The sequence below is a fragment of the Mustelus asterias genome, chromosome 11 (assembly GCF_964213995.1).
Source record: "Mustelus asterias chromosome 11, sMusAst1.hap1.1, whole genome shotgun sequence".
In the NCBI taxonomy this organism is placed as follows: domain Eukaryota; kingdom Metazoa; phylum Chordata; class Chondrichthyes; order Carcharhiniformes; family Triakidae; genus Mustelus; species Mustelus asterias.
Genome location: NC_135811.1, coordinates 106,437,074 through 106,459,316, shown reverse-complemented (window position 1 = coordinate 106,459,316; position 22,243 = coordinate 106,437,074). Strand labels below are relative to the sequence as shown.

At 41.5% G+C, this 22,243-nt stretch overlaps 1 protein-coding gene across 2 annotated transcripts in view; it reads right to left on the bottom strand.

The window, feature by feature from the left end:
• Positions 1-22,243, bottom strand: part of npepps (aminopeptidase puromycin sensitive) — a 202,250-nt gene that overhangs the window by 79,529 nt on the left and 100,478 nt on the right. For both annotated transcript variants that reach the window (XM_078224181.1, XM_078224182.1), the window contains exons 7-11: positions 20,713-20,809; positions 19,242-19,275; positions 15,251-15,365; positions 4,026-4,190; positions 733-837 (exon numbers count right to left, since the gene is read on the bottom strand). In XM_078224181.1, coding sequence (XP_078080307.1) covers positions 733-837; positions 4,026-4,190; positions 15,251-15,365; positions 19,242-19,275; positions 20,713-20,809 — 516 coding nt within the window. The remainder of the gene's footprint in view (positions 1-732; positions 838-4,025; positions 4,191-15,250; positions 15,366-19,241; positions 19,276-20,712; positions 20,810-22,243) is intronic.

Genomic DNA, 22,243 nt, shown 5'->3' with positions numbered 1-22,243 from the left:
TTTGCACATTTTAATTTGTCCTTTGGTTCTAAAATGTTTTAAAAATTATATTTATGTAGCGTCTTCCATGACCTGAGGGCATACAAAAGTGCCTCACAACCAATTAGTTAATTTTGAAATGTAGTCACCATTATCATGTGAGGAACCATGTCAGTTAATTTGAACATACCAAGGTCCCATCAACAGCAGTGAGTTAAGTAACCAAATCATCTGTTTGAGCTAATGGTTGAGGTAAAACTGTTGGCCAGTTCAGCAAGAGAATTTCCCTATGCTTCTTTATATAACAACAAGGAATCTCTTTCCTTAGGAAGGTAAACATTGAACATTTTGCTCCAGAGATAACAAACCTCTGACAGGGCAGCACTCTCTCAGGTCTGCGCTGGAATGCTATGCCAGATCCTATCCTTAAGTCTCTGGAGCAAATACCTAACTCAGAGGCAAGAGTGCTACCCACTGAGCCATGGTTGACACCTAAAATTGGAGGCCAACTCCCCCCTTCCCCCGCAACCCATCATGGTATGGTGCTACAGCGTACACTGTATTGGTAATGATAGATAATTGTGCTTTAGAACCAATGTAGAATTGCCAGCTTTCAAAGACAAACATCAAAACAAGTTGCATTTTTGAACATTTGAAACAAGCCCAGATTCTATACATTCCACAACTGCCAAAACACTAAATCAAAGTCCTAGTAACACATATGCTGTTAATTTATGCTCTGAAGAGCCTTACCTCATCTCCAATGTAATTGTGCAGCATTCGAATTACTGATGCTCCTTTGCTATAAGAAATTGCATCAAATATTTCATCCACTTCTGCTGGATGTCCTACTGTGACCTTTAAAAAATACATTGCATTTTTAATGTTTTTTGTTTAAAAACTCAAGTTGTTCAACCATAATGGGAGTAGTTAAAATAGTGTGTGCTTATGCAAATATACCTGCTATGCATCTAAACGTGCCAAGAATACAGACTCGAAAGTACTTACCCCTAATGTTGATGTCTGAGTCAAATATTCTTATTTGAGGCAAATTGAAGAATCGTAAAAAGTTTAGATGGCATTAAATTTGCTAGGCTGTCATTTTTCAGTTAACTCACATTTACTGTGTTTTATTAACTAAAATTACTGATTTGAGGCATCCTGTGAGCTGCCAATTCTTGTCAAAGTTGTTCTGCTACAACACAAATAGTGGTCACTTCTACAGCACCTCACGTTGTTCTGTCAATAAGGTCACACCAAGATAGACCTCAGGAGGTACGGCAGGGGAAGGCCACAAGACTGACTGGAGGCGTCAGAGGACTGAAACATGAAGACAAGCTCGAACAACTTTTATTCTTTGATCTTAAAATGAAGTTTATGAAGAGGGAACAGGATACTTGCAAGACATTACATGAAATAGGAAAATAAATTTGGAACACCTTTCTGAAGTCAAATTAAATAACCAAAAGATGAGTGGGATAGATATAAACTGGTAAAAGACAAGCGCTTTTAGTAGTTATTATATGGATTCAAGTAGGTAGGCTTTGCCAAGTGATGAAATTTTTAAAAAATGTTACTTCAACTATAGCCAGAGACATAAAATGACTGCAGAGTTTTAATCTAACTTGAATTTCAGTAATTCTTGATTTGAGAGTCACAGGAACAGCTAGATAAGTTCAGATTTATATAAATATAATGTGTCTAATAGGTATGTTTAATTTTCAAATGAACTGTTGCAGGTTGGTGCTAACAACTTGGGATGAATAGAAATTCAAGAAAACTTCCTTGACCCGCAAAAATAAGTCTGGGTCGTTTCACCATGCTGCTGCTGCTATGTTTTTTCTTTAACAGCGTTTTTCTGCAAACCAGTGCCTCCAATAACCAGCCCGATTTTTTCTCAACTGTAGCTAATGGTTAAATGGATGCACTAATCCTTCTCCCAAAATGTTACACACAGGGAGTCAAGATCAACTTTAACCTTCAGATGAAGTGGATTTAGAAGCTGGGAGAGTATTGGACGAGGACAAGCTGACATGATTCAGATACTATTTTCAAGTAATATATTCTTTATACTAGGGCAGCACGGTGGCACAGTGGTTAGCACTGCTGCCTCACAGCACCAGGGACTCGGGTTCGATTCCCGGCTCGAGTCACTGTCTGTGTGGAGTTTGCACATTCTTCCTGTGTCCGTGTGGGTTTCCTCCAGGTGCTCCGGTTTCCTCCCACAGTCCAAAGATGTGCTGGTTAGGTGCATTGGCCGTGCTAAATTCTCCCTCAGTGTAGGTGTGTAGCAACTTGGGGATTTTCACAGTAACTTCATTCAGTGTTAATGTAAGCCTACTTGTGACTAATAAATAAACTTAACTTTTCTAACTTTTAGAATTCCATTTTAAATTCCTGCGTCCAGATTTGTGACAGGAACTAACTATTCAAATTTATCACGCTTTAGTTATACCTTTCCACTGCTGTAGCGACTCCCCTGGTGGAACTCGTTACAGCGTATAAAGTTCACATGGACAGTTTCGTAAATTACAGTGGAATTTAGAATGAAAAATTGTTAGGATGTGCACATAGAGATGCAAGATGTTTTAAGATGTAGAAAGACGTGTTAATAGTATTTTTTTGTCATTTCAATACCCCCTCCCACTATTATACTCCTTGACGGGGGAAAACAAAATATGAGTAGTCAAGCCTGAACAATGATCTACCTGAACATCACTTACAGAATTGTATACATCAATTTAAAACCATTTAAAACTCTATCTGCCGTTCCACCACTTCTTCCAATCCCCCAACCCGAGCTCAAGCAATATTGCAGAAGTGGAGGGCTTTCAACCTACACCCGAGACACAGGAAGAATCCAATTTGTTCGAGGATCTCAACTGGCAATGGGAAGGTGCAGGGCTGCATGAAGCTCCAATACTGCATTTAGCACTAAGAACAACAGTTGTCACGCTCAATCTCCAGTCTGCTGATCCATTTCAGCCCCAGCGCTGCTGATGAGCTAACTAAGAGGCCAAAAATGCAAACATAAGCCGTTCCCCAAATGAAACCTCAAATCAAAGGATCATTGTTCAAAAGAGCTATATTTTAATTTTAAGTTAATGTTTGTGATACTACATAGCAGAAAGCAATATTCGTGTTGTGGAGAAGGTGATTTCCATAGCTTGGGCAGCATTGCACTAAATTATACCTGAAGTGAATAATTGACAGAATAGCTGTGCAAAACCTGATGTGCATCTTTTTTAATTTATTCTTTCATGCAAGACGAGCATTTGTTTCCTATCCCTAACTTCCCTTGAACTGAGTAGCTTGCTCGGCCATTTCAAAGGGCAGCTAACAGTCAGTCAATCACATTGCCTGTAGGTCTGGACTCGCATTTAAGCTAGACCGGGTAAGGCTGACAAATTCTTTTCCATAAAGGACATCATTAAACTAGCTGGGTTTATGCAACAATGGATGACAGTTTCATAATCACAATTACTGAGACTCGCTTTCATTTACAGACAATTGATGAAATACAACTGGGTTCAGTGTTCCTGGGTGAGGAACTGGGTCTCGATTTTCAAATCAGATTTAGGTTGGGAAGTACAGTCACATAACAGTGAATAAATGCAGGAGTGGGTACAATCACACTACCTTCCCAGTCAAGCAGACTGCCTACATTCATTCATATAGAAGTTTTTAGTTAAGCAACATACTTGCAGGGCTACTGATGCCCATGAAAATTTACCATAACAGTTAGCACCTTAACTGGAGATGAGGGTAGGAGAAGGAAATTGGCAGGAAAAACATAACAAAAAACACAGAGAAAGGAACCATTGAAGAATGTAACCATAGAATCATTACTCTCTCAGAGCACATAAACAAAGTTGAGCTACAAAGGTCAGCGATTCCACCTTTCAACAAATGTTGTTCATTAAACGCAGATCTTAAAATCCATGCTATAACGATGACAGTTCATGGCTTGGTTTGAGACACAACATCAAAGCATTCCTGTTTTGCCACATGACGTGCAATGGCTCAGGAAAGAGAAATTGCCCTACCTCAATTGGGTGACTGCTGTCAAGAGCATCAAGTTCCAGTGCTCGTGTGTAGTCGGCAGATACAAACTGGGTCCAGATGTCATATTCTGGGAAGCAGTGGTCAACACAGAGATACTCAATCCAGGAAGCAAAGCCCTCATTCAGCCACAGATGGGTCCACCACTCCTGCAATCACAGAGAATACAATGGAACAACACACTGCAACATTTTGTTTTCAAAATATAGTTTTAAACAGCCTTCCCAAGAATGAAATTATGCCTGCAGCTACCCTTCCAGTTTGCATCTGTGAGGTGGCTTCAGTTAAGTGTTATTCTGAAAGTTGAAGGTCTTTGGAACAACAGCAATGTGAGGACTCTTTGATAAGGCTTGGACTTAAGCTCAGCCGCATGTGCAGTAAAGCTGGGTTTAAAACGTACTCAAGACTCATCTAAAGTTTCTAGGATAAACTGACTTTACCAATATTTTTGAACATTAACAAATAATTCCATATTCTGAAAAAGTTCATTGTCAAAGACAGCAGTTCTCAGCAAGCATGTAAACATGCATGCAAATATAAAGTTCTCTCCTGCAGGGAAGGATGAAATTTGCAGTTTAATATCGAGACATCTTATTTTCTTTAATTATTTTGCTTTGGGGCTAACAGTTTCAGACCAATAGTGCTCGACTCTTCACATCTTTAGGTAACAAAGGATGAACAATAAATATTGGCCTACTGCCATTAAATTTCAAGAATAAAAATAACTGCAGCTAAAGATGCATTTGCAAAAAAAAATTCATTTACAGCAAGTGTTTTCCCCATTTATAAAACAAACGGATCAGGATACACTGGCTCATTTCTCATATCCAGCCTTGATTTTAAGATTCTGTTTAGCTTTGAGCTCTCTATCCATAGAACTCCACACTTTAAAGAAACCCCACTTCACTCTATAAGAATAGCTCCTTGAAAGTGGAGACACAGGTGGACAGAATGGTGAAGGCATTCGGCATGCTTGGTTTCATTGGTCACAACATTGTGACCACCTCATAGTTATACATTCCCTATTGTTTATCTGCCAATCTGCCCAGTTAATTTGTGCCAGATTCTTTTCAAACTCTTTGGAGTCTGTCCTCTTCCAGTTCAGCTTTCATATCGTAGAGTCATCATAGAATCATAGAAATCATAGAAACCCTACAGTGCAGGAGGCCATTTGGCCCATCGAGTCTGCACCGACCACAATCCCACCCAGGCCCTACCCCCACATATTTACCCGCTAATCCCACTAACCTACGCATCTCAGGACTCTAAGGGGCAATTTTTTTAACCTGGCCAATCAACCTAACCCGCACATCTTTGGACTGTGGGAGGAAACCGGAGCACCCAGAGGAAACCCACGCAGACACGAGGAGAATGTGCAAACTCCACACAGACATTATCCTTTATTATTCTTGCACTGAACCCGATTATGTTATGGTCACAATTTCCCATTTCTTCTGATACTCTCCCATCAATTCCTTGCCCTTCCATTTCCCAGAACCAAATCGAACAATTATATAGAACATAGAACATTACAGCGCAGTACAGGCCCTTCGGCCCTCGACGTTGCGCCGACCAGTGGTACCAATCTAAAGCCCCTCTAATCTACACTATTCCAATATCATCCATATGTTTTTCCAATAACCACTTGAACGCTCTCAACGTTGACGAGTCCACCACTGCTGCAGGCAGGGCATTTCACGCCCTTACTACTCTCTGAGTAAAGAACCTACCTCTAACATCTGTCCTATATCTCTCATCCCTCAATTTAAAGCTATGTCCCCTCGTGCTAGCCAACACCATCCGAGGAAAAAGGCTCTCACTATCCACCCTATCTAATCCTCTGATCATCTTGTATGCCTCTATTAAGTCACCTCTCAACCTTCTTCACTCTATCGAAAACAACCTCAAGTCCCTCAGCCTTTCCTCATACGATTTTCCCACCATACCAGGCAACATCCTGGTAAATCTCCTGTGGCTGTTGATGATTGAATGGCAGAGAAGGCTCGAGGGCCGAAGGGCTCTGCATTAGGGTTAGGGATGCTCGCATCACCCAAAATGATTGTCCAGTGCTCTTACAGATCTCTCTGAACAATGTGAACTTCACATCTATTTCATTCCAGTGGCCTGTAATGTACACAGAATGTCTCTTCCTATTTCTTAGTTCTCTCAATGAGGCCTTTGCTTCAACACAAGTCCCTGGACATCCTCACACTCCAATGTTGTGACAGAATCTGTCCCTAACATAGCCATCTTACCACCTCCTTACCTCCACTTTCATATGTTTTCTGAAAATGTAATTACTAGGAGTATTAAGTTCTCAGTTCTCCCACAACTCCATTATAGCTACTGCATCCTTTCATTTCATACTCATCCAAAATGACAGTGGAGTGTGGCGACTTCTTGCAAGCTGTGGAAGTAGTGGAAGCGGATACAGTAGTGATTTTTAAGGGGCGTCTGGACAAATACATGAATAGGGCGGCATGGTAGCACTGCTGCTTCACAGCTCCAGGTACGTGGGTTCAATTCCCGGCTTGGGTCACTGTCCATGTGGAGTTTGCACATTCTCCTCGTGTCTGCGTGGGTTTCCTCCGGGTGCTCCGGTTTCCTCCCACAGTCCAAACATGTGCGGGTTAGGTTGATTGGCCATGCTAAAATTGCCCCTTAGTGTCCAGAGATGCGTAGGTTAGAGGGATTAGTGGGTAAAATATGTAGGGATATGGGGGTAGGGCCTGGGTGGGATTGTGGTTGGTGCAGACTCAATGGGCCGAATGGCCTCTTTCTGTACTGTAGGGTTTCTATTTCTATGATTCTAGGATGGGAATAGAGGGATATGGTCCCCGGAAGGGTAGGGGGTTTTAGTTAAGTCAGGCAGCATGGTCGGTGCAGGCTCGGAGGGCCGAAGGGCCTGTTCCTGTGCTGTAATTTTCTTTGTTCTTTGTACATAGTGCACTAGGAGACTGTCACCACCCCCCACCCCTCCTCCCCCACCCCAATTGCAACCCCCTTCCACAGAAGATCGCTGCCTTGGTGATTCCCAATGCAGAGTGTGCAGCTGCCCTTTACACCCGGTCCCTCAGCTCTCCCTTTAGGCCCTGCCCAGGTTGGCACTGCCCAATCCTGCCCCCGACCATCCCGATCGACTAATATAAGATCGCCTCCTATGTTTTATTAACTGCTCTCTCAGTGAATTGTGGACATATACACCATTGTGTGTCTGTTCCTGCATCTCCTTTAGAGCTTCTCCCTTTACTCTGTACTGTCAGGCCAATCCCGATATTAGACAACACTTATGAGCGCCTCAATTCGTAATGAATAGATAATTTTACAATATTCTAGGTAGGCAAGCTATCCAAATGACCAGCTTGAGACATAGAGATCAAATCTCATCTAAACCTGTTTTTTGTCCATCTTTCCCCAACAAACAAGCTACAATTTTTGAGGAATTATTAGTAGTACAGAAATAAATAAAATAGCAACATTTGGATGGGGGGAAGACAGAAAAAGGGGAAGGAGAGCTATCCTACAGTAAACTTGGAAGTAAGCTCGGCACAACATTGTGGGGTGAAGGCCTGTTCTGTACTGTTCTATGTTCTATGTCTATGTTCTATTATCCCCAAAACTGCTCAAAGCAGGAGCCTAATGATTGTGGGAGTGGGAAGAGGAAAGAGGAGACAAAGAAAAAGGAAAGATCACCCGACAACAAAAAAACCCTTAAAAAAACATTCTGAAAGCTGTTATTCACAAGGCAGAATGTCAATAACCACAGTCATTTAGAGCAGGCAAGTCTGTTCTGCCAGTAAGATTTTAGTTTATACTTGGTCTAAACTATTTTTCCAAGACATTACTCACACCTTTTATTGCAGATGTAGACAGGCAAGTACTGCACTGTTGCCAGAGCAGCTAATGAGCCAAAATAGCACTGAATAAATTTTGTAGCACTGCAAACTAAATCTAAAAATGCCTGCTCTCCAGCAGCTTAAAGTCACAGACAGGCACTAAGGCAGCTGGAATTTACATCATGCAGAGAGTACTTTATTGAAAGTCAGATCACTGATATGACAATAGGATTGAGAAACAACGACTCAGCAATTGGATTTACAGTCCTTGAAATGAATTGGGCCTAGCTTATGATTCATGGGAGGGTACAGTAGATTTGTACACAAGTGTAGGGTTGCACTTGTTGCATCGTTTGGGGAAAGTACACAATTTAGAACTGATGTGCCAATAGTATGAATGGGGGAAAAAAAAACAAACAGAAGTTAAACTCACTCCCTTCCACAGAAGCATGCAAATCAGCACTGACAAAGGAGTGGGCACAGGCTGCCTTTCCCCATCTCAGTCCAGGAACTATTCAAACTGCTAGCCAGTGATTCAAAAGGACTGGATTTGAATCCAGCCCAGAATGGCAGAATGACCTTTATCTACCAGTTGCACGGGTCCTAAGTTTGTCAGCTCCAAGAATTGTATCCCGGATTGGAAAATTGAAAATGATATTCCATTATTTAATAAATGGGACAGTAGATAAAGATCTGATAATTTAACTTTAGCTGTCAGGAAGTTACTGAAAATCTATGAGCAGTGATAAAGTAAAAACAGTGCTGGAAAATCTCAACAGGTCTTGCAGCATCGGTGGAGAGAAAGAGAGATTCAAAATAAGAGTACAATATGAATCTTCAGAAAGGCTCAAAATTTGGATAAGTATGAGTTCATGAAAGAGAGTCAACATGCATCTATCTGTAAAGGATGTCATGCCTGACTAATGTAGCTGACTTCTTTGGGTGAGAATGCCGGATAGGCGAGTATCTATTGATGCTGCCCAGCTGGAAGTCCAGAGGCACTGGATAAAGTTCCCCACACAAGAAATTATTAGCAAAAATGAAAGCACACAGAATTGGAGGCAACCTTGTCACATGGATTGACAATTGGTTGGGAGATAGGTGACAGAGGATAGGGATGATGGGTAGGTTTTCTATGGCAGGATGTGACAAGTAATGTGTTCCAGGAATCTACTCCAAGGCATTAACTTTTCACCATCTGCATCAATGACATGATAAATAAATAGTGCCACATACTCAAGCTTGTAGAAAACACCAAGTTAGGAAACACAGTATTAATTGCAATAGTGTGCAGAAAGTTACACCAACATAGCTGACTCTAAACCGCCATCTAAAATTCCCTTGTAAATCGTTCAGTTGTATGATGCCATCACCACAATTCAAGGCAGCAAACCCCACCAATTTCTATGTGCAATTAGGTATGTAGGGATGGGCAAGTGCCAGCTTGATGGCCATGCCCATAAATACATAATATTATAGTATTGCTGAAAAAAGACATTGTGTCGAAGATTTTGGTTTTGCATTCATCAGGACAATCACAAGAATACCAAAGGCAATGCCGGGATTCTGTGATTTTCGCATGCATCATAGCTGTCTTACAGCACTCTGAGGCCTTAATAACCAACTCAGACATACACATCAGTTAGCCTGACAAAGGGATGGGAATAGTCATTCTTCACAAGCGTATATAGAACATAGAACATTACAGCACAGAACAGGCCCTTCGGCCCACGATGTTGTGCCGACCTTCATCTGAAACCAAGATCAAGCTATCCCACTCCCTACCATCCTGGTGTGCTCCATGTGCCTATCCAATAACCGCTTAAATGTTCCTAAAGTGTCTGACTCCACTATCACTGCAGGCAGTCCATTCCACACCCCAACCACTCTCTGCGTGAAGAACCTACCTCTGATATCCTTCCTATATCTCCCACCATGAACCCTATAGTTATGCCCCCTTGTAATAGCTCCATCCACCCGAGGAAATAGTCTTTGAACGTTCACTCGATCTATCCCCTTCATCATTTTATAAACCTCTATTAAGTCTCCCCTCAATCTCCTCCGCTCCAGAGAGAACAGCCCCAGCTCCCTCAACCTTTCCTCATAAGACCGACACTCCAAACCAGGCAGCATCCTGGTAAATCTCCTCTGCACTCTTTCCAGCGCTTCCACATCCTTCTTATAGTGAGGTGACCAGAACTGCACGCAATATTCCAAATGTGGTCTCACCAAGGTCCTGTACAGTTGCAGCATAACCCCACGGCTCTTAAACTCCAACCCCCTGTTAATAAAAGCTAACACACTATATGCCTTCTTCACAGCTCTATCCACTTGAGTGGCAACCTTTAGAGATCTGTGGATATGGACCCCAAGATCTCTCTGTTCCTCCACAGTCTTCAGAACCCTACCTTTGACCCTGTAATCCACATTTAAATTAGTCCTACCAAAATGAATCACCTCACATTTATCAGGGTTAAACTCCATTTGCCATTTTTCAGCCCAGCTTTGCATCCTATCTATGTCTCTTTGCAGCCTACAACAGCCCTCCACCTCATCCACTACTCCACCAATCTTGGTGTCATCAGCAAATTTACTGATCCACCCTTCAGCCCCCTCCTCTAAGTCATTAATAAAAATCACAAAGAGCAGAGGACCAAGCACCGATCCCTGCGGCACTCCGCTAGCAACCTGCCTCCAGTCCGAAAATTTTCCATCCACCACCACCCTCTGTCTTCGATCAGATAGCCAGTTACCTATCCAATCGGCCAACTTTCCCTCTATCCCACACCTCCTTACTTTCATCATAAGCCGACCATGGGGGACCTTATCAAACGCCTTACTAAAATCCATGTATATGACATCAACCGCCCTACCTTCATCAACACACCTAGTTACCTCCTCAAAAAATTCTATCAAATTTGTGAGGCACGATTTGCCCTTCACAAATCCGTGCTGACTATCCCGGATTAATCCGCATCTTTCTAAATGGTCGTAAATCCCATCCCTAAGGACCTTTTCCATCAATTTACCAACCACCGAAGTCAGACTAACCGGTCTATAATTACCAGGGTCATTTCTATTCCCTTTCTTAAACAGAGGAACAACATTTGCCACTCTCCAGTCCTCTGGCACCATCCCCGTGGACAGCGAGGACCCAAAGATCAAAGCCAAAGGCTCTGCAATCTCATCCCTCGCCTCCCAAAGAATCCTAGGATACATTTCATCAGGCCCAGGGGACTTATCGACCTTCAGTTTATTCAAAACTGCCAATACATCCTCCCTCCGAACATCTATTTCCTCCAGCCTATTAGCCTGTAACACCTTCTCTTCCTCAAAAACATGGCCCCTCTCCTTGGTGAACACTGAAGAAAAGTATTCATTCATCACCTCGCCTATCTCTACTGATTCCATACACAAGTTCCCACCACTGTCCTTGACCGGCCCTAACCTCACCCTGGTCATTCTTTTATTCCTCACATAAGAGTAAAAAGCCTTGGGGTTTTCCTTGATCCGACCCGCCAAGGACTTCTCATGTCCCCTCCTAGCTCTCCTGAGCCCCTTTTTCAGCTCATTCCTTGCTAACTTGTAACCCTCAATCGAGCCATCTGAACCTTGTTTCCTCATCCCTACATAAGCTTCCCTCTTCCTTTTCACAAGACATTCCACCTCTTTTGTGAACCACGGTTCCCTCACTCGGCCTTTTCCTCCCTGCCTGACAGGGACATACCTATCAAGGACACCCAGTATTTGTTCCTTGAAAAAGTTCCACTTTTCATCAGTGCCTTTCCCTGACAGTTTCTGTTCCCATCTTATGCCCCCTAATTCTTGCCTAATCGCATCATAATTACCTCTCCCCCAATTGTAAGCCTTGCCCTGCCGTCCGGCCCTATCCCTCTCCATTGCAATAACAAAAGACACCGAATTGTGGTCACTATCTCCAAAGTTCTCTCCCACAACCAAATCTAACACTTGGCCCGGTTCATTTCCCAGTACCAAATCCAATGTGGCCTCACCCCTTGTCGGCCTATCCACATATTGTGTCAGGAAACCCTCCTGCACACACTGCACAAAAAGTGCCCCATCCAAACTATTCGACCTACAAAGGTTCCAATCAATATTTGGAAAGTTAAAGTCCCCCATGACAACTACCCTGTGACCCCCACACGTATCCATAATCTGCTTTGCAATTTCTTCCTCCACATCTCTATTACTATTTGGGGGCCTATAGTAAACTCCTAGCAACGTGACCGCTCCTTTCCTGTTTCTAACTGCAGCCCATATTACCTCAGTGTGCATATCCCCCTCAAAGTGCTTTTCCGCAGCCGTTAAACTATCCTTGATTAACAATGCTACTCCTCCACCTCTTTTACCAGCTTCCCTACACTTACTGAAACATCTATACCCCGGAACGTCCAACAACCATTCCTGTCCTTGTTCTACCCACGTCTCCGTAATGTCAACAAAATGCACATCATTCTTAATGACGGGTCCAAATTTGTATCCATTGGGCCTGCTGCTCAATATGACTGGACAGCCTTGCTTGAAAGTAAGCTAAAAAAAACGTTTGCTGGACTTGTGTAAGTGATGAGCTGCCACTTGATATATGATAGCATTCACTCTCAAAAATCACTGTGTATTTAGGGGCTGCCCAAGACACATAAAACTGGTGTCCCTTTACGTTCCAACTTATCTATGACCGGTTCTGCATAGCATGAATTGGTCAAATGGTTTGACCAATAAAGTATTAGCGCTCGCAGTACAACAGACACCAGTGTAAAAATTGGACAAATGGTTTAACAAACTGTTACAACCAATTTTGAACAAGTTTTCCAGATCATGATAAATGATTCTTTCACATTTGCGAAGACCATACAGGACTTGCATATCGATAGCAATACTGTGTCTATGTGATCACTTGACATTGTTAGCCTATTCACCAATGTTCCACTTAGGGAAGCCGTAAATATACGCACTGCAGCACTATATCAGGGCGATCTAGAACAGCCACCATTGCATGAATCGTATTCACTGAGCTTACGAACTCATCAACTCATACAGTTGAATTCCACTTTAACAACACCATGTATGCCCATTGAGATGGTGGTCATGGGATCCCCTCTAGGTCCAGCTCTCCCAAACATCTTCGTAGGATTCCACGAAAAACATTTATTTGATGGATGACACCTAACCTTCTACTCTTTGCATATTTCCGATATGCAGATGCTACGCTTGTTATACTTAAATCCACAAGAGCATGTAATAATTTCCTTGCATGTCTTGATGGTCTCCATGCTGCGCTCAAATTAAAGTCAGCGCTGAGTGGTAGATAGGCACTGGCTAGTATTTAAATAAGTATTACATGATTTACAACAAATATATGTTTCTCTAAGACACAGAAAAACAACACGAAAGGTGAATCAATCGTGCTCGACAAAAGAAGATAAAGATTGCATTACATCAAAGGAAGTGTTTTATAAGTGTCTTCACGACATTAGTAAGACTTGGAATGCTGTGTACAGTTCTGGTCACCCTATTATAGAAAGGATATTATTAAACTAGAAAGAGTGCAGCAAAGATTTACTAGGATGCTATCGGGACTTGATGGTTTGAGTTATAAGGAAAGGCTGGATAGACTGGGACTTTTTTCCCTGGAGCGTAGGAGGCTGAGGGTGATCTTATAAGTCTAAGATAATGAGGGACATAGATCAGCTAGATAGTGAACATCTTTTCCCAAAGGTAAGGGAGTCTAAAACTAGAGGGCATAGGTTTAATGTGCGAGGGGAGAGACACAAAAGGGTCCAGAGTGGCACACTTTTCACACAGAGGATGGTGAGTGTCTGGAACAAACCGTATTGAGACAATTACATGAGTATGATGGGTATAGAGGGATATGGGCCAAATGCGGACAATTGGGACTATCTTAGCAGTTAAAAACTGGGCAGCATGGACAAGTTGGGCCGAAGGGCCTGTTTCTATGCTGTTAAGCTCTGTGACTTTAAGTATTAGTGCTCGCAGTACAACTGACACCAGTGTAAAAATTGAATTGTTCAGACTGACCACTAACTGCTTGTAAACTTAAGTGAAACCAAGCAATGCCATGCCCCGTGCTTCGACAATGCAAATATGTTGAAGTGATTTGCTGTCAATGCAAAGTCCAATAGATTCAAGTAAATACTCATGCATGTTTTATTTGGATTTATGCAGCACAGTTACACTGCTACATTCAAACCTTGCACAAAAATCCTAGCATAGAACTTCTGACTCCATACTAATCCTAACTAGATTGACTTTTGCTTATGTCTAACAAAACAGTGATCCGGCAGTGAAATGGCCTCGAGCTGACTCCACTGTAACACAAACGGCCAGCAGTATGCTGTGGTGCACTATGTTGCTGCTTATTACTTAAGCACTGGCAGAAATTCAACTCTAGGTCAGCAGGCAACATACACTGGGTATTCCAGTTTCATCTAAAATTCTAGCTCACCATCTCAAAGTGTGGATATATTGATGTACAGTATCTGTAATCCTGGCTGACACAACCAGAGCATCTTGGAAAAATAGTTCTCTCCAGGGTCTGGATACAAATGCAAGTCATCAACTATGATATCATATCAGAAGTAAATTAGGAGGGGGATCAAAAGGCAAAATAGTGCAGATGTTGGAATATCTAAAAAACAGAAAATGCTGGAAACATTCAGCATATTAGACAGCATCTGTGGAGAGGAAAACAGTTAACGTTTCGGGTCAAACACCCTTCATCAGAATTCTAACATCATGCCATGGTGATGTTGACCTGTTCTGATAAAATGTTACAGATCTACAATATTAACTGTTTCTTTCTCCACAGATGCTGCCTGACCTGCTAGGCGTTTCCACAATTCTCTTTTTATTCTATTCTGAGGATGGGTGGGTGGAGTAAAAGGGTTTCAATTTGGCAGCTTCTGAGGAAAAAAATAAAGATAACATTTTCTCACATTTTATTTCTAATGTAGAGAAGAAATTTCACCACCTTCCACCAGATCCACACCTGGTAATTCCAATGCTGCTAAACACATCAGTACAACTTAAATTAGGTATTTAAGAAACTAAGTATTACACACTTTATTGAAACCTATAGGGGGAGCCTTCAGAGAGCTGAAATCTATTGCCTTCCATAACATGCAATTCCTGTTACAGTTGTCACTTGAATCAGGACTTTGTAGTACAATGACTGAACCCATGAATTATACCCAACAGTGGTTCACTAGTATACTGGAATTCTGTGGTGCAGGCAAGTCTTTGCCTGGAGACAACTGTCCTACTTAAAGAATAAAAAAAATAAGCTGAGTTTTCACAAATACGCTCCCTTTATTTTCCAAAAATTAGAATATTACCATGGTGACAAGATTCCCAAACCACTGATGAGCAAGCTCATGGCCAACGACCAAAGCGACCCACTGTTTTGACGATGAGCAGGAGTTTTTTGAATCAATCAGGAGAGCAGTTTCTCTGGAGGAAACACAAATTAAGAGATAAATTTCAGGAAAGGAGGAGTGCATTTCAAAGACAATTAATTAAATCTTCAGAAAACTTCATACTTCAGGGTAAACTCAAAGCACTGTTTTTGCTTACCCCACTTTGGAAATGTACCCAAGTTTTATGCATCAAGATCTGTACTGCCAGCGCAATTTTACCACATTAACTTTCAAACTATTAGAGTTCAAGTGTTACAGAATGATGTTCAAGTACTAAACACACAGTCCAACATTCCTTAACCGCTAAACTGATCCACTAATGCGTTGCAGTACCAGAGCAGGTCCTTAGAGGCCACTGGAGCATTTTTAAAAGTTTGTTAGAATCCTCAACAGAGAAATTCAGTGATGGGATATTAGGGTCCAAAAGTATCTTCACATCGAATTGTACGTTTTGCTTTTAACTGAACACTTCCACATTATGCCATAGATCAAAATCCTAAAATGTAACCTCATTCACCCCAAAATGCAAGCTGAAAGCAGGGACAGACGCAGTTTTGAACATTAAAGCTGAATAACTGAATCATGTAGACAAGCTGCTTCGACTCCAACTTTCCAAGTTATTGATTTCGGTTGCAGCAAAGTATAATGCAACACCCACTTCAACTCCCAGGTACGAGGAAGGGGAAAATCAAGTGGAATTCCAGTTGGGCTGATATAGCCATGGTTAATTAGTCTTCTGGCACTAACAGTCAAGATCTCACCAAGAATGGGCATTTGAGTGAGGTAGTAAGGAGCCTGAACCTGTCTCCCCAGCTTTGGATATCTTCAGGGGAGATGGGGAAAATGGTCAACGGAACAAAAACTTAAGATAAAGGCAAAATACTGCGGATGCTGGAACCTGAAACAAAAAACAGAAAATGCTGGAAAATCTCGGCAGGTCTGACAGCATCTATGGAGAGAGAAGGGTCATCCTGATTGGAAATGGTGGCTCTACTCTCTCTCCACAGATGCTGTCAGACCTGCTGAGATTTTCCAGCATTTTTTGTCTGTGAAATAAAAACCTAGTTTGAACTGCAAAGGAATGCAAGGGCTGGTTTGCACAAACAGGGGAAAAAATGATCCTAAAGGTGCGATCCTGAGATTAAATGTTGCTGATTCACGAATTGAAGCTTCACATTATTAATTTCACTTTGGACTCATTTAAGAATGGCAGCATTCCCAATATTACATGCAATGTGGCAATGAACTGCTTAAAATTTTCACAAGTGCGGGTGATGAGAATTTGAATCGACAATAACTTGCCAAGAAATACTGGCCTCATCTAGAATTCATCCTTCCGTTGTTTCTGATCAGTTCCAAGAACAGCAACACAAAGATTAGTTGCTTCAAAGTTCAAAACCTGTTTTAAGTGAAGAAACTTCTGGAGCTTAGTAAGTCTCCTTGCTGAAAGATTTCTGGAACTGATAGAAGTTGGTTAACAGACAAATATCTCCTTTGATTGATCTCAATTTGTTATGTGGAGAAAGAAAGATGTAATTCCTCTTCCTACCATTCAGTTAGGCAAGTACATTGGTGCATCACACTGCCACTTATCAGTTCCTGATCAAGTGCTACTCCACACGTGGAGGATTATCAGATTCATCGCAGTGCAACTGCATTTTTGAGAACAAATCATCAATTCTCAAAGTGCTCTATACTAAGGCGACAGAGATCAAACAGTTAAGATACCACCTGTTAACTATATCCTCAAAATTACAGAAACCTTTCAGGAAAAAAGATTTATTGGACTCCAGAATCTAACAGGATATTCAGGGAGGTGGCAACGACTGGAGTTGGGGTGTTTTCCTCCAGGGGAAGGGGCAAATAATGGAAGTTGAAGAAAACATTAACTGAAAACATTTTAAACCAATTCTGTAACAAACGGCTACTGAATGACCGACGTTCGCAATGCTTTCTGAGGCTGGGAATCAAGAATGGGAGAGGTAAAATAACACTGAATGGAGAACATTTGACTAAGGTTCGTACATTTGGAAATGGGGAATGTGTGGCTATATGAAGAGAGCTAATTGAAGGGTATAAGAAAAAGGGCAGAGGGCAAAACTAACTTTTTAGAATGGAAAGGTGTTTTTGGCAGACCAGTCTCAGTTAAATATGCAAATGATCAGGACTGAGGGAGCAAAATGTGTTAATGATTCCAAATTGATTATGGGAAATTGGGTCTCGGGCTGCAAAGACCGCAGGAGGTTACAGGCAGACAAGCAGGATAGGCAGCTAAAAAGAAACACTTGCATTTATATTGTGTTTTTCATCACCACCAAATGTCTTAAAGCACTTTACAGCCAAAGAAGTGCTTTTGAAGTACAATCATTGTTGTAATGTAATACGGCTGCAGCCAACATGTGCACAGCAAACTTCCACAAATGCAATGTGACAATGACCATATAATCTCCTTTTTGTGATGTTGATTGAGGAATAAATAATGGCCAGGACACTGGAGATAACTAATAGTGTCTTTTACATGCGCCCGAGATGATGGGGCCGCAAATTAGCGTTTCATCCAAAAGGTAGCATCTCTGACAGCGCAGCACTCCTTCAATACTGCACTGAAGCGCCTGCCTTGATTTGTGTGCTCTAATCCCAAAGTGAGACTTGAACCCACTTATGACTCAGAAGTGAGTGTCACTCACTGAGCCACGACTGGCAAAGCTTGATATTAATTATAATAAAACTGTGATAGATTGCTCCCATTGGTTGAAGATATGGCAAAGGAAGAGAACATTTATTTTATGATTATCTGAAAAGGAAGGTGTCGGAAAAAGGTCACAGAAGGTAGTCAGAAATCAGAGAATTTTCTACCACAAATAATGTGGATTTAGAATTTTGAATTTATTTTTAAAAAGTGAATCTTTTATTGAAAAATATGAAAAGGGATGGAAAAAGCAGGAAAGTTGGTTTAAGTATGTGCAGAAAGACACTGGTGCAGACTATTTCTGTGCTGTAACATTCTTTGATTCAATAGAGAAAGGCTACTGCTTAAAAATGAAGTGCAACAAACTCTCAGCCTGTATTTATAATTCTCCCACATTAATTATATTGAAGTAAAAGCTGGTTAACCCTCTTTAAAGGGTCTTCTCAGACTATTATATAATTGTACAGCACTTGCACTCCTAATTACCGTGTGATGAAACGTCTGCATTTAAGGGGGTCCGAGTCCAAGAAGGCTTTTATCCTTCTCAGCTCATATTAACAGTGAAGGGCACTTCTGCCCATGGAACTGTAACCCAGCACAAATCATTATATTCAGGAGACCATGATAAAGGGAGGCATTGGGGGAAGAGGAAAAAGCCCTCTGCGTTCACAGATCTATGCACCAATTTCTGACTATATTTAATAGCCTGTATTATGGATGGTTCTTTTGTAGACACTGTCTCTTTCCCTTATCCAGAGGATAGGCCCAGCAGACAAAAATAGGCCTGCCCAAAACACACCGAAATAAGGAAAATACAGCATTCACGTTGTTCCCACCACTCATCAGTTTTGAGAAAGGACACTGTCAAAAGGTTGGCAAAGGGGCCTTCAGAAGTCTTTGCAAATTGGCCTGTGCAGTCAATCACACAACATATGCAATGGACCGAGAAACGAAATGTGCTCTCTTGCTGCAGGCCTACTAAAGCAAATCTCCAGACTTAGCTTGGAGCAAACCCCTAACGGTGCCCAGTTAATTGGCATCGAGGAGTATATTTTTGTGGCCAACAGAAATCCTACCTCAACTGAGATCTTCCTGAGCTTTCATACCAGAGGCCATATAGCACAGCGAGTCAGTATTTATAATCACAAACAAAATTACTCTTAAAAGAAATTATCCACGTTGCATATAATTACATAAATGTAAAAGCATTTTGACAAATACCTGTATGTTACAAGGCCCCAGTTTTCCATGGCACCTACGAATAAAAATAACAGCATATTAATTTTCAACAGCTTTTAACAGTTTAGCACAAGTTCATACATTTATAGTTTTTCAGTGTGATGTGAGGATTACCAATTCGTGACACATAAACTTCTCAAATCTCAGGCAAGTTATCAAGAGGTAGCACTGAGTAGAAGCTGCATTGCCCCTCTTTGTGAATTACGGTGATGAGGGCAGGGTGGGCTGGTGGAGGTGACTGTACAATTGGGGGTTATAATCAACAGAACATTAATTGTGCAACTTTCAATCACTTTTCAGTAATCAATTACTGAGTAGCATGATAGAAAGTTACCAAGCTGAACTAAGCAATGGTGCTAGGGGAAGAGACAGAGCAGATGACAAGGAAAGATAAAAAGAAACTTCAAAATGAAAATGCAAGAATTAAAAACATGATTAAATACAGCAATTTTTACTCTCAATTGTTGCGGCTTTACTGTTAAATATGGTGCAATGTCTTAATAAATGATTTGATCAGGATAATGTAAATGAGCCCATTTTTGCCTGGAAAAAAGAATGACAATCAAGGGTAAAGATAGTTGCATCTGAATTGTGCAATTCCATAGAGCCAGAGAATCCCTTCAGTGCAGAAAGAGTCCATTCGATCCATTGAGTCTCCAAAGAGCATCCCACCCATGCGCTCTCCTTCGCCCTATCCCCGTAACCATGCACATTTACCATGGCTAATCCATCTAACCTATGCACCTTTGGATACTAAGGGGAAATTTAGCGTGGACAATCCATCTAAGCTGCACATCTTTAGATTGTGGGAGGAAACCAGAGCACCCGGAGGAAACCCACACAGACAGTGGGAGAACATGCAAACTCCACACAGTCACCCAAGGTCGGAATCGAACCGGAGTCCTAGTGCTATGAGACAGCAGTGCTAACCACTTTGCCACCATGCTGAATGCTTCAAATCACCACACCTGCAAACATATTAACTTTTAACATTATAAAATATCCCAAGGTAATTCACAGGAGCATTATAAAACAAAATATAATATACCAAGTCACATAAGGAGATATTAGAGATGGCCTAAAGCCTAGTCAAGAGGGAGGTTTTAAGGAACATATTAAAGGAAAACAAGGCAGAATGGCAAAGAGATTTAGCGAAGGAATTCCAAAGCTTAGGGCCGTGGCAGCTGGAGCCAATGACCAAGCGATTAAAGTGATGCTCAAAAGGCCAGAATTAGATAAGCACAAATATCTGAAGGTTGCTGCATTGGAAGTGATAATGGAGTGGAAGGGGTGAGGCCATGTAGTGGTTTGAAATCAAGAATGAGAATTTTAAAGTCGAGGCATTGATTAACTGGGAGTCAATGCAAGTTACCGAGCACAGGGGTGTCAACTATTAACTTGAAAAGCACGATATTTGTTCTGCAGGTATTATTATTATTTTTAAGGTACCAACCTGCTGCAAAGTCTGCGATGGCTATCAGGTCAATTTTTGGAAGAGGATAAGGAACATTAAAATATTCTTTATAAAATGGTAGTGTCTTGGCAGCAACCTAGTGGAGGGAAAAGCAGAACTTATATTATTATTGAACACAAAGCTGCATTCATAAGCACATCTGTAATGTCTAGTTCCATTCCGTACATACAGGGAACACAGTTATGATTTCCTTTAAGCTCTCACTAAAGCAAAAAAAATGAAATCTGGAATGCAAGGCACTTAAGCTATAAGAAAGGGAAAGATACTCTAAAAGGGAAATTACCTTTTAAGAAAAGGGATTAATCTATAATTTGCACATGGCCAGTGACATTCCTTCTTCCTGATGGGTCTGCAGGGAAACACTTATTTCATATCCTAATTTCCTCATTTAAAAGGTGATTTAAAAAGTTACACTTAAACCTAACATGGTTGCAAAATACTGTCCTATTATCTACTTAGGAAGATTATTTTGAGCCCAATACTCTAGATATAATTTTTCCCAGAGAGCCTTTTTTTTTACCTGGAAACCTGGCCCCTATGAGTCAGCAGTTACAGCAGGAGGATGAGCAATGTCACTGCTAATATGGAGAAAAACAGTAGGGTTACAAGCTTGATTTATGCACAACACAGTAGCACATGATCCAAAATACGTCAGAGGATTCCGGTTGAAGAATGTGGGTAAAAAATTTAAAATAAGTTTCCTTCCCATCCCTCCCCACCAATTATCTTCGTGAAGATGCTGACTCTTTGCTGGGACATTGTCACATGGGCACTGACCATCCATCCTCCAGCCTTTCACCCAAATTGTCAGTATTCTTTTGTGAGCCGGGGCAATGGGACACAGCTAGGGCCCAATCTGGTTCTCACCTGACGTCAACACGCATGCATTTCAGCAAGGGCTTCTGGATAGTGGTGAGAACTTTGGTTGATTTTCTGCTTCCATAATCCAAAGGTATGAAACCCAACTATAGAAACACTAAGATGTTCCTCTTGTGTATGGCACAGCTATTCACTGGATGGAGCAAGAGTTCTGCAACTCATTTACTGAAATTACAGTAGTCAATCTTAGCCTACCTTTCTTCCCCCCACAGTGTCCTTTATATTTTCAAGTGTTAACTTATTTTAACTGAAGATATTAAGTATTCACTGAACACAAGGTTGTGTTTGTGATTTCCCACTGTCCCCATTTAATCCCCTGCAACCACCGAATCGCTGTTACATTGTTCCCTCCTGATTACTTCAATGGCACTTCCAACATAACTCCAAGGGAAAAGCAAAATACTGCGGAGGCTGGAATCTGAAACAAAAACAGAAAATGCTGGAAAATCTCAGCAGGTCTGACAGCATCTGTGGAGAGAGAATAGAGCCAACGTTTCGAATCTGGATGACCCTTCATCAGAGCTCTATTCTCTACCCACAGATGCGGTCAGACCTGCTGAGATTTTCCAGCATTTTCTGTTTTTGTAACTTCAAGAGAGGCTGACAATTCAGCGTCAGTCCTCTGTCTTTG